General features: G+C 35.6%; 1 protein-coding gene across 1 annotated transcript in view; it reads left to right on the top strand.

Moving 5' to 3' along the window:
* SPAG16 (sperm associated antigen 16) overlaps positions 1 to 12,337 on the top strand; it is a 973,751-nt gene that overhangs the window by 146,835 nt on the left and 814,579 nt on the right. The window contains exon 10 of the mRNA XM_065930647.1: positions 1,861 to 1,988. Within this exon, the coding sequence (XP_065786719.1) occupies positions 1,861 to 1,988 (128 nt within the window). The remainder of the gene's footprint in view (positions 1 to 1,860; positions 1,989 to 12,337) is intronic.

The raw sequence follows: 12,337 nt of genomic DNA, 5'->3' as shown, positions 1-12,337 counted from the left end.
ATTATTTTATTGTTCATGGTGTCATCATGATTGAATGCAGTCTCCACAAGGGAGGCAGTTTTGTCTGTTTTGGTCAGTGATATATTGTAAGATCTGAAGCCAATGCCTGTCCTTACATAGACAATAATAAATATTTCCCAAAGAAATAAATACTTGTGTGAGTGGGTCTATAACAAAGATGTGTGGTGCATTGTATATATTATTATATAACTGGCAGGGGTATGAATTCATGCAATAATTATAAAGAGAAATCTGTGAAAGGGTATCATGTTTTTTAAAAAAATATATTTTCTTTGGATGATTATTTACTTACATTTCTAAACTGTGCTTTAAGGATGTAATCAGTAAAGTGGAGATTTATAGATAGAAAACCACATTCATAGCATTGATAATCATATGGAAAACAAATATAGCTTATTTTAAGTAAAATGTGGTGTTTGCATTCTTTCAAAATAGACTACTGTGAAAATGCAGTAATGTTAAATGAAAGATGGAGAGTGAATAGTAGAGCATGGTTGTAATTTTGTAAAAACTGAGATACAGAGACAGACAGGTTGGTAAACCAAAGTGATAACACTAATTATTATCACTCAGAAAGATTCTCAGAGCTACCAGGGAATCTAATAGTAATTAATCTGGTAGTAAAAAAAAGCTTAATTTTTTTCTTTGTAGTATTATAAAATGCATAAAATTTCTAAAAGAATATATTATTATATTGCTTTCATGATCAGAAAGATACTTCATTTCTTAAAATTGTCTGTAATTTTCCAAACTCTGAGGATATATTAAATAATATATTATTATTTAATTATCTGTTACAATGTAACCTTCACAGGGCAAGTCTTTTTATCTGCTTTGTTCATTAATGGATTCCCCATACCTAGAATAATGTTTGGGATAAAGTAGTACTCCAAAATACCTTTTGAATAAATGAATGAATGTGCAAACAACTAATGTGTCTCCCTCTTTTAAAGTCAGTTTTTAAGTGTTAAGGATTGATCAGTCCCTTTTTTCTGTAGAGTTGAACAATTGATCCATCCATCTGGTGGCTCAGTTGGTAAAAAGTCTGCCTGCAGTGCAGAAGGCCCAGGTTCAATTCCTGGGGAGGAAGATCCCTTGGAGAGAAGGAAATGGCAAACCTCTCCAGTATTCTTTTCTGAAGAATTCCATGGACAGAGGAGCCTGTGGCTATAGTCCATGGGGTCACAAAGAGTCAGACATGACTGAATGACTAACACTTTACTTTCAAGTGCTATTCGTAGTATATCTTCTTTCCACTGAGGAGAGACTGCTTTGTCAGGGGCCGAAAATTCTTTTTCATCATTTTGGAGGGAAGTGATCAATACATGGCAGATGTGGATTCTAATGTATATGAAATTTAAAATGATTATGACAGATCTTTTATCTTTAGCAAGTTGCTTTAAATTATCCCAGTGTCCTCAGATGTAAAGAAAACCATAAATTTTAGTGAATGTTGTTATTTTGTTATCCAGTTAAAATATGTTCAGTTCCCCATCTATAGAGAACAAAAGGAATACAAAAATAATACTGTTGGGGATGGAAACTTATTGGAAAAGGACTATAGACCAATAATATATAAGAAATGCTATATTGTGTTTCATTTTAATTCAGTGGAGGGATGTTTGCAAGTAATTTTTACCATGCAACATGCAGTTTAGATTTATGCAATTAGATATATGCCTATTTAAAATTTTATATTTATTACATATTTTCTCAAAACTAAAATCAAGAATGATCGATTTAACAGTAGCATTTGTTTTAAATATTAAATAAGACTGTATCAATGTGTACAATGAGTTGTCTATTTTACACAGAGTCCTTGCTTTATTTTTTCTTTAGGATTCAGAATTTCCTACACATATGCAACCAGATCCAAACCTGGGTTTAGGCAAAGAGAATCTTGGTCCAGCAAAATTTGACTACAAGCTGAATAACATATTCAGACTTCACGAACTTCCAGTGAGCTGGTAGGATTCTTGATGTTTTATTAATACCTTTGAGGTTTTATTGTCATGTCTAAATTTTGATGCTCTTATAGATGTTTATGATCAAAGTGGTTTGCTCTTAGCCTGTATCTGAAATTACTACTTATAACATTGAAAGAATCTGCTTAAAGCTGCTGCAAGAACCTCAATACTAATTGGTTTATGCACTTGGTGGCAGTACAGCCTAAGTGCACGACTGCGCATATTTAATGTAGAGGTTGCAGTTCTTGGTTAAAATGAAGCACACGTTGTTTTTAGAGATGTCTGTAGGATTTATTTTAAAAATAGGATCTCAGCAACTATGTATTTCATTTGATTATTTTACTTAAAATTTTACCAGTGTACTTTTTTTCCTCATTAACACATTGTTTTGTTTTCTTTTGAGGATCATGGTTTTGCAAACCATAATCACATCAGTGTGAAAGTGAAGCTTATTATTTGGTATTTATTAAAATGTACTGTTTTATGAATCTGCATATTTACATTTATAGCAAATGTTTAAAATCTTGTAAAATTTATAGTGCTTTTATTCAGAGAGTTTGAGAAAAATATTTCTGTGAAGAATCAGTAAATATACAGCCTATCATAGATTTCTATGCTAGATTAATTTCTTGCTAAGTGGTCAGCTTTTGTAAATAATCATAGAGGTATCATTTTGATTACAGTTTAGGTAAGTAATATTGTTTTCTTGCATTTGTTCATATAATCCTAAGTTTATTATTGACCTTTAAAAACTCTAAGATTTGTACAAAAATACTTGATAAACATGTTTGTCATAATAACTCCTGTTATGTTTGAAAGAAAATGAAAAGTGAAAGTGTTAGTCAATCAGTGGTGTCCGACTCTTTGTGGCTCCATGGACTGTGGCCCACCAGGCTCCTCTGTCCATGGGATTCTCCGAGCAAGAAGAGTGGAGTGGGTTGCCTTTTTTTCTCCAGGGAATGTCTCACACTCAGGGATGGAACCTGAGTCTCCACACTGCAGGCAGACTCTACCAACTGAGCCACCAGGGAAGCCCCTGTTATGTTTAATGAGGACAAATGTCTCAGAAGAGAACATTAACCAACTCTAATAACATACACTTACCTGTGATGAGGTTTTCATTTGCTCTGGATGACCTTATGTGGAATTTACTTTCTAAGACCCATTTGTTTGATTATTTGCATGTACCAAGAATACTCTCTATGGTACCCTGCTTATGAGCACAGTGGATATGATCTTATCTGTCATGATCAAAACCTGCAGGTTAATGAATTGAAAAAGTTTATTATTAAAAAGAACTATAATAATGATACATTCATTCCTTAAGTAGTCTATTTCAACTTAAAACAGTTCATCTGCACTCACATCCCAGTGTTTTGATGTAAGGTCATGACTTTTTCTTTGATTAAGTGACTGTTGATTGGAATTCTACATCATATTTCTTTCCAATAATGCGTCATTAACAAGTTCAATTTTGTAATTTCCGTAATCTAAAACAAGAGCTTGAGACACTCAGATGATCTCCTCACTTTTCCACATTATTAATTTAATTTTCATTGATAGCAGTTCTGCTTGTCACACTCATATTTCATCACCTTGATTAATTTTTAATTATTTCACAGTAGCAAACACAACAGGCTTTTGAAGGGTGGGTAACAAACTCCTTTGATGCTTTATGATCCTGGACCTCAGCTGGTAGGAACAGCCTGTGCTAGTCTGCTGGTACACAGTCTGGGATCTCTGAACAGTCTAGGTACTGTAAGCACAGCCTACAGTGACCAGTGATTATATGAAGGTTAAGAGAGAAGTTTTTACTAAATGAAAATGAGGAAAAGAAAACATGGGAAACATTTGACTCTTAGTCAAAGGCAAAATCTAGATTTCAGCTGAATTTATTTGCAGTCTTTGGAAAGACAGCTGCCCTGGTAACTACTACTGAAACACAGGGAATAATTTCTCTGTCATAATCTTCACTAGTTAGCCCATTAGGAGAAAAGATTCTAGCATTATGAGTTAGACAGTAAGAGGAAACAGATCAATTGTGAATAGAAAATGATAATCACTAATCTTTCATAGTAACATACCTCAAAGGAAAATTAAGCTGTGACTTTAGGACAACTCATTTCCCTGGGAACCCCCCTCCTTTTTTTCTTTTTTCTTTGACTGTTTGTTCCTTTTCAATTTGTCTCACTTTCTGCTTCCTGATACAGCCATTTCTTTTTGGTTCCAGGTTTGTTTTTCTCTCTCCCACCTTATTTTCTTCTACTGCTTTCTCTGTACTCTTATTGTATACCACCAGTCCTTAACTAGCCATAATAAAAAACTCAACTGTAAATTTCTAGTGTTGGTTAGATAATTTCATGTTCTCTGTTCTTAATTTTAAAACCAAATAACCACACTCCCTTCAGTCCTTATATACACACAGAAGTTTGGTACTTTATAGGTCTTTAATGTTGCTCAGTCCATCGGTCATGTCCAACTCTTTTGTGACCCCATGAACTGCAGCACTCCAGGCTTCCCTGTCCTTTACTATCTCCCAGAGTTTGCTCAAACTCATGTCCATTGAGTTGATGATGCCATCCAATCATTTCATCCTCTGTTGCCCCTTTCTTATGCTGCCCTCAGTCTTTCCCAGTATTAGGTTATTTTCCAGTGAGTCAGCTCTTTACATAAGGTGGCCAAAGTATTGGAGCTTCAGCTTTAGCATCCATCTTTCCAGTGAATAGTCAGGGTTGATTTCCTTTAGGATTGACTGCTTTGATCTCCTTGCTGTCCAAGGGACTCTCAAGAGTCTTGTCTAATACCACAGTTTGAAGACATCAATTCTTCAGTGCTCAGCCTCCTTTATGGTCCAACTGTCACATCCATACATAACTACTGGAAAAACCACAGCTCTGACTATGTGGACCTTTGTCGGCAAAGTGATGTCTCTGCTTTCTAATACACCGTCTAGCTTTATACCAGCTTTTCTTCCAAGGAACAAGTGTCTTTTAATTTCATGGCTGCAGTTAGCATCTGCAGTGATTTTGGAGTGCAAGAAAATAAAGTCTGTCACTGTTTCCATTGTTTCCTCATCTATTTGCCATGAAGTGATGGAACTGGATGCCATGATCTCAGTTTTTTAAACATTGAGATCTTTAATAGTATAATGTTCATTGACTCAATTATGTATTTCTTTGAAGAATTAAAAAAATTTGTTTTATAGGTAGCTGTGAATTTATTTTGATTTTAAATTACCATGAGTATAAGTAAAGTTCTTCCTCTATGGTTTATAGGTTTCTTAACTTCATCAAAATAACAATAATAGTAATGACAATGATAATGAAAGAATATCAAAAATAACAATAAACCATTTTAGTAAGCATCTATAAATGCCAGGATTCAACTGTTTCCCCCTCTATGTCTCTCTCTTTGTCTCTGTCTCTTTTACATACACATTCACACAGACACAGATGAGGCTCAGAAACCTTGTGAATCACAAAGAAAGAATTTGTATCAGGTCTAGTTAACTCAAAAACAAACCACAAAATAGTGGATAAGTCCATACATTGTATCAAAGAAAAAGATCAAGGAAATAGTTTCTATTTTTTACAATCAAGCATACAAATTTGTCAGTAACCTACAACTATACAACCCATGAGTTTGGCCAAGATACTTTTTCCCCTGACAAGTTTAACCTAGGATAATTGCTTTAAACTTAAATATTAAAATAATTCATTAGATTGTTTTTAAGTGCAGAATTTGCTAATTATATATTCTTTACCTGGAAAACACAGATTTATTAAAATGTATTTTTGCTGGATTTTTCTAATAAGGTCATAATAAAATAAATGCACATTAAATTCCATATAATTTAAAAATTCTTAATGTCTTACTAATTTTCACTTTTATAGAGTGCAGTTTCATAGGTTAAAGAAACAGAAGGGTTTTAAATCAGATTAGTTAACAGAGTTTTTGAATTCTAAGATAGCTGTCTTTCTCCTACTTTTACAAGATGGTTCCCATCAGCCTAGAATATTAACTTCCTTTAGTTTAAAAAATTTTTATTTTCTTGATCAACCACCCCCCTTCCTGCCCCCCCCCCCGCCCCCCGCCCCGAACCTATGCTGTTTCCCCAGAAGCTGCTCTGCCTCACTTCCCTAAAAATGTTGGCAGTCGTGCTGACTGAACCAACAGCTCCTACTCAGTCTTCCCGTTCAGTGGAACTCCCTTCTGTCCTCTACTCTGGAACTGCCTCTTGTCAGTCATTGGCTGCTGCCTTGCCCACCCCCAGTGGCCACTCACTCATTCTTCTCCTCTGAGCTGCAGTTGGTGCAACTCACCACCCCTGTGTTTACTCTCCTGACTCCATTATCTGCACGCACCCGGGCTTCCTGCTGGGTCCCAGGCTGCCCTGCTCAGTGTCTCGTCAGCAGGCTGCTTCTCTTCTGCCAGACTTCTGGCTGGTAGTTGCCCTGGCTCAGCCTTCTGGCTTCATCTTTTCACAGTCTACACTTTTTCCTGTGGTCTCTTCCAAGCTCAGGCTTTAAGCATTCTCCACAGAGTAGGAAATGGCAACCCACTCCAGTATTCTTACCTGAAAAATCCCATGGACAGAGGAGCGTGTTGGGCTACATTTCATGGGGTCACAAAGAGTCAGACATGACTGAGCGGCTGATCACACAATGATAGATAATCCCCTTGGCGATCTCTCTACCATTGACATCTCCCTTGAGCTTGAACACCTAATAGGCTTCTCCAAATCATCATGTTCAGAAAGAACTCTTGTTTTCCCTCAGAAAACTGGCTCTCCTGATCTTCCCCATTTTGCAAAAACAAAATGTGGATTTACATGAACTTACTCAAGCTAAAAGCCTAGAAGTAATTTTAATTACTCATTCTCTCCCCCCACAATTCCCACCATTAATCCAAGAGTAAGTCTGATAGATTTTGCCTCCAAAATATATTTACATTTTCCCACTTCTCTCTCTCTATTACTATGGCCATATCTCACAATATTGCAAAAGCCTGCTAAATCATTTACTTCATGCTAGCTAAACTTATCTTTTAAAAATATAAATCAGATGATAAGATTCACTGCTTTCAGTACAATAATGTCTTCCCCCTGTTTTAAAGTAAGATCCCAGACTTCTTACTGAGGCCTACAGCACTCTGCTGGTTGGAACTGCTGTCCACCTCTCGTTGCATTGACCACATGCTCTCCCTGCTTCCTTGTTCAGAACCCTAAACTACCCAATCTTCTCCCTATTCTGCAAACCTGCCACACTTATCTCTGCCCCCAGGCCTTTACACTACGTCTTCCCTCTATTTGAGTTTTTACTTCTCCAGTTTGTGCATGTCTGGCTCATTCTTATCTCTAAAATCTCAGTTCAGATGTTACCTCCTTCCATAAGCAGTTCCTGAAATATGTAACTAGTGTTTTACTCCTCATTCCTTCAGTTACTGTCAATCCTAACATTCTATTAATGCTTTATTTCCATCATGGAGTTCAGCAGGCATGCAGTATATATTATTTTGAAGTATTTTATAAAGTAATTAGCCTCCAGTTAAAATAAATAAATAAATTTACCAAAAAATGAAAAAGAGCATGAAATCTTGGTGTTTTCCTAATTTATAGATGGCCGAGACTGGCTAAATACTCACCAGTTCAGTTTCCTCCTGCCTGGGCCCATTGGAAGATTCTATCCTAGCCTTCTGAAGTGAGTCATCTCTTAAGTCTTCCAGTAGGATTCTCTGCTCTCTCCAGTTTTATCCTCATAGCTGGAATCAGCAAACTTTGAAAGTGACAAGTTGTGTGCTAGAAGGCACGTGCATCTCTGAGTCATGTGCTGCTTGGGGAGTTTTCCAGTTGTCATCAAGCTCTGCCTGACGTCCTCCTTTAACTTCCCTAACTAATGCACAATATTTTTGTGAAAATAGATGTGTTAGGATATATAAGATTAATGAACCATTTTTTAAAAAGAGAGACTGAAAGTACTTTCACATTTACTCATTCAACAAAAATGTATTTAGCAGTTATCAGATACTACTCTGGACCATTAGCTAAGTACATAGAAGTCTGTTTCCAGCAGCTTACGTTTGTTGCAAGGAGCAAGTGATAAACCAATAGTGAAAACACATATGATATTGTACCTTTGATGACCGTAAGTGCTACAGAGAACCACAAAGCAGACAGAGGGACATGGAACAGAGGGTGGCTTGAGGTTAAACAAGGGACCAGGACTGTTCTGAGAAGCTGACATGTAGTAAAAACCTGAAGTGGGTGAGGAAGTGAGACATACACCAGATAAAGAAGAAAATTAGAGTTGAGGAAACAACAAATGCAAAGTCCTATCCCATGAACTTCCACAGAAGCAGTCATTAGAAATAAATAAAAAGAGACTAAGTAGTTTTTAATGCATAACAATGGGCATCATAGAAATGTAAGTTTTTAGCATGGGTCTATATATTTCTGGTAGCATGTCCAGAATGTTCCAACAAGGAGTCTGCTGGAAACAGAGTAAGTGAACTTGGATTAATAGAAGAGGAGAAGAAAATGAAGTTAGGTACTTGGGGACCAGAGGGAGTGAGACTTAAGTCCTCACAGATCATAGTAAAGGACTGTGAATTTTATTCTGAGAATGTTGGAAAGCTATTAGAAGATTGTGAGAAGAGTTATGCAATTTGGCTTATATTATATAACAACAAGATGTTCTGACAACTGTGTGGGAATTAAGACTGTCAATGGAGGTTAAGAGTAGAAGCTGGCAGACTAGTTAGGAACTATTTCAGTAATTTAAGAGAGTTATAAAGATTTTCTGGCCTAGGATGATAGTGTTATAGAGACTAAGTGGTGAGATTTTTCGTTTTTGATGAGAAAGTGAGCAGGATTTTTGGGTAGGCTGGGTATAGGCTGAGAGAGAGAAGAATCACGGATGACTCCAGGGTTTTTGGTCAGATCAAATGAAGATAGAGTGGCCATTAATTTCAAAGCTAAGGGAGGGCCAAGTTTGGAATGTGGGGTTGGTTATGTTAAGTTTGGGATGCTTATTAAACTTGCAAGTAGACTTAGAGGTGAATGGGACCCCTTAGGCTCCACTGTGAACACAAATCACAAAGCTGCATGTGCTGCCTGTCAAGTAGTTAATTTCATGTCAGTACTGTCCCATGCACTTCCGTAGAACCATCACCAGAAATAAAAAGTGACTAAGTAGCTTTTAACACAAAAAAAGGACATCATAGAAATGTAATTTTTTAGCATAGATCAGTATTTCTGGTCTTCTTTGGGCTACCAATTATATATGTTTATAAGAAATCACTACTATATTTTAAAATGTATTTCCAAATTAAACATTAGATCCTTTTTATAACTATAAATTTAACTTGAATTTTACAATGTGTATTTATAAAAAGAGGATCCCTGGTGGCTTAGCGGTAAAGAATCTGCCTAAGATTCAGGAGCCACAGGTTTGATTTCTCTGTTGAGAAGTTTCCCTGGAGAAGCAAATGGCCACCTACTCCAGTATTCTTGCCTGGAAAATCCATGGACAGAGGAACCTGGTGGACTTTAGTCCATGGGATCGCAAAAGAGTCAGACACGACTTAGCAACTAAACAGCAATTTACAATAAGCTGAATTTTGTTATTTTCATGATGTTTATATTCCCTAAACAGACAAGCAATATATTACAGCAAAGTATATATTTAAACTTTGAATTATCAGAAGAAAAGAACTTATAGTCTCTTGAAACATCAAGAAAATTCTTCTTAGAAGGGTAATAATTATATGCAGTAAAAATATTTGTAATCATTACTTACAAGGAGTGTACAGAATATTTTAAAATATTTTCTGTAGTATAGAAATAAGTTCTGCTGGTTTTGTGGTTTACTATCAAAGTACTAAGGTATCAGTTATTTTCCATTAAATAATGATAATATTTGTGGCCTAAATTTTTACAACGGAAGAGGTACATAAATTTATGGTAAATGTAAACATACATTTTTATGACCCATTTATCTCTTTGGATATGTTCCATAAATAAATACGTCATCTAATTAGGAGATCAGATTCTCAATTTGTTTCAAATTGTCTTCAGTGCCCTTGCCTGTATCTGTCTTCAGCTTTAAACTAAGCTTGTTTAGGCACTTTGGATATATTGAGCAGCTGTCATCTTCCAGAAGGTGTTCTGATTTGCTTTCTGAATCAACTTACAGCTAAAATTATGAAAAGACCTTTTCATTGGTTATGCATGTTGCACAAAGCATTTTCAGTTCCAGGGCTGCATAGACTCAGAGAGAGACCGACAGTTATCCTTCTGAGGCTATAACAGTTTTTCATTCTGTTTTAATTATCTAGACCCATAATAATAACCACAGTGACCTACAAGAAGGTATTATTGGACATATTATAATTATATATAACAATTATGTGTGGCACAACAATGCATAAAATTCCACTTATTAATTAAGGTTGGTAAAGATGAAAATATGCTTGTCTTCCCTAGGATGTGGTTTCACTTTTTGAAAAAAATCTAGTCCTTCAGTTTTTGCCTTAAACCCTTTTCTGGGATATATTATTATGATAAGGAAAGTCAAATTTCCATGGAATGACAATGCAATAATTTTCCAATAAATATGGAAACTCTCTCTCACTCTACTTTCTTGCTTAGCTGCCTGCTATTAATAGTATTTCCTATTATGTAATAGAAAGGGAAATGGAAGTTTACAAAAAATGTATAATCCTTGAAATACAGAATGTTAGGGAAGATGGTTTAGGGCAAGTATCAATATACTTTTCTTTTTAGCAATATATTTACCATTTCAAGCTATATCATAATTACACATACTAACTAAGTTTAAATAATCAGGGATTACAAGATTTGATGAAGTATAAGTAATAAGTGGTTTCAGTAATTTTTGTCATTACTTGGGGTGTCTTAAATTTGCCAAGACTTTGTCGTTAATCCATGCTAAAGTTGATGTGCGTGGAATGATAGCTCATAATTTATTTTTTCTTTGCTGTTCATAGATACATGGTGAATGAGCTATAAATATCAGTCCTTGTGACAGTAGATTTAAATCTTAAACCAATTTTGGCAGTTTTTTATGTGGCCATGACCAAGATGAAGTTATCATGTTCATTTTATATGATTACTTTTTTATATCAACAGTGTTTTATAATCTAAGAGTAAATAGTAAAGCTTTTTTTATTAGAGTATACCTCCAACATAGGTGACAATACTTGTACTTTGAATTCAACTTTAATTTAAAATTACTGACATTATCCCAAGACAATGCTATTAACTCAGTGAAAGTGAAAGTTGCTCAGTGGTGTCTGACTCTCTGTGACCCCATAGACTGTATAGTCAATGGAATTCTCCAGGTCAGAATACTGGGTAGCCTTTCCCTTCGCCTGGGGATCTTCCCAACCCAGGGATCAAACCCAGGTATCCCGATTGCAGGCAGATTCTTTACCACCTGAGTCACAAGGGAAGCAGAGTACCTCATAAAATCAGACATTTCAACTTGCATGTTTTGTGAGCACCTCGGAATTAATAGTTTTCAAAGGCAGTTCCATCTTCTACCATCCCCTCCCCTCCACCGTCACTCCCTTCTTTCTCCTATTTTGGTTTGCGTCATTATCATCTGTATCATCGCCTAAGATGATCTGTGAATGTTTGGTTCTCCTAACCACTTACTATCACATTCAGTCAGTCATTTAAGTCTGTATTCTGTATCTGTTCATTTCTCAGTCCATCAGCTGTCACTTGGGCTCCTGTAACCTGCTCCTACTGATCTCTCTGCCTCCAGTTGTTCCTCCAACTTTAATTTATGCTCTTTACTGCCATTAATCTTTTTAAAATGATTCTGAGATCTTATTTCTATTTTAAAATATTTTATTATATTTCAAGCCCTCAAGATATGCTTGGCTCATCTCAGTCTAGCTCCAACCTACTTTTCTAGCTCTTATTTTACCCCTAGCTTCTATACCACTATGGTCTAGACTCAGTCTTTTCACATGTTCATGTCTTAGCCACATTCCTTTGACTGGAAACATATCTCTCCTTTTTTTTCTGTTTGTAAATAACAAGCAACCTAAAGAAATCCCCACATATAAATCAGCCCTCCTTTCTGCTCTCTTGGTACTAGATGCATAATATTAAAGGGTCATATAGAACAGGTACTAAAGTAAAAGAATCAATAGATTAAAAACCTAAAAGAAGCAGTAGAAAATAGAAAAAGCTAAGCTAGAAGTTTAAAAATAAGAATGTTTTTCAGTGTAAAAGTGAGAACTATCACAGGTGTATTTTTTCTATGTCTTATAAACCAAAATATATGTTAGAAAAGATAAAGAAGATCAGGTGGAAATAG

Source organism: Muntiacus reevesi, chromosome 3, assembly GCF_963930625.1.
Source record: "Muntiacus reevesi chromosome 3, mMunRee1.1, whole genome shotgun sequence".
Taxonomy (NCBI): Eukaryota; Metazoa; Chordata; class Mammalia; order Artiodactyla; family Cervidae; genus Muntiacus; species Muntiacus reevesi.
The sequence above is the reverse complement of the archived record's forward strand: the minus strand, read 5'-3'. Positions and strand labels throughout refer to the sequence as shown.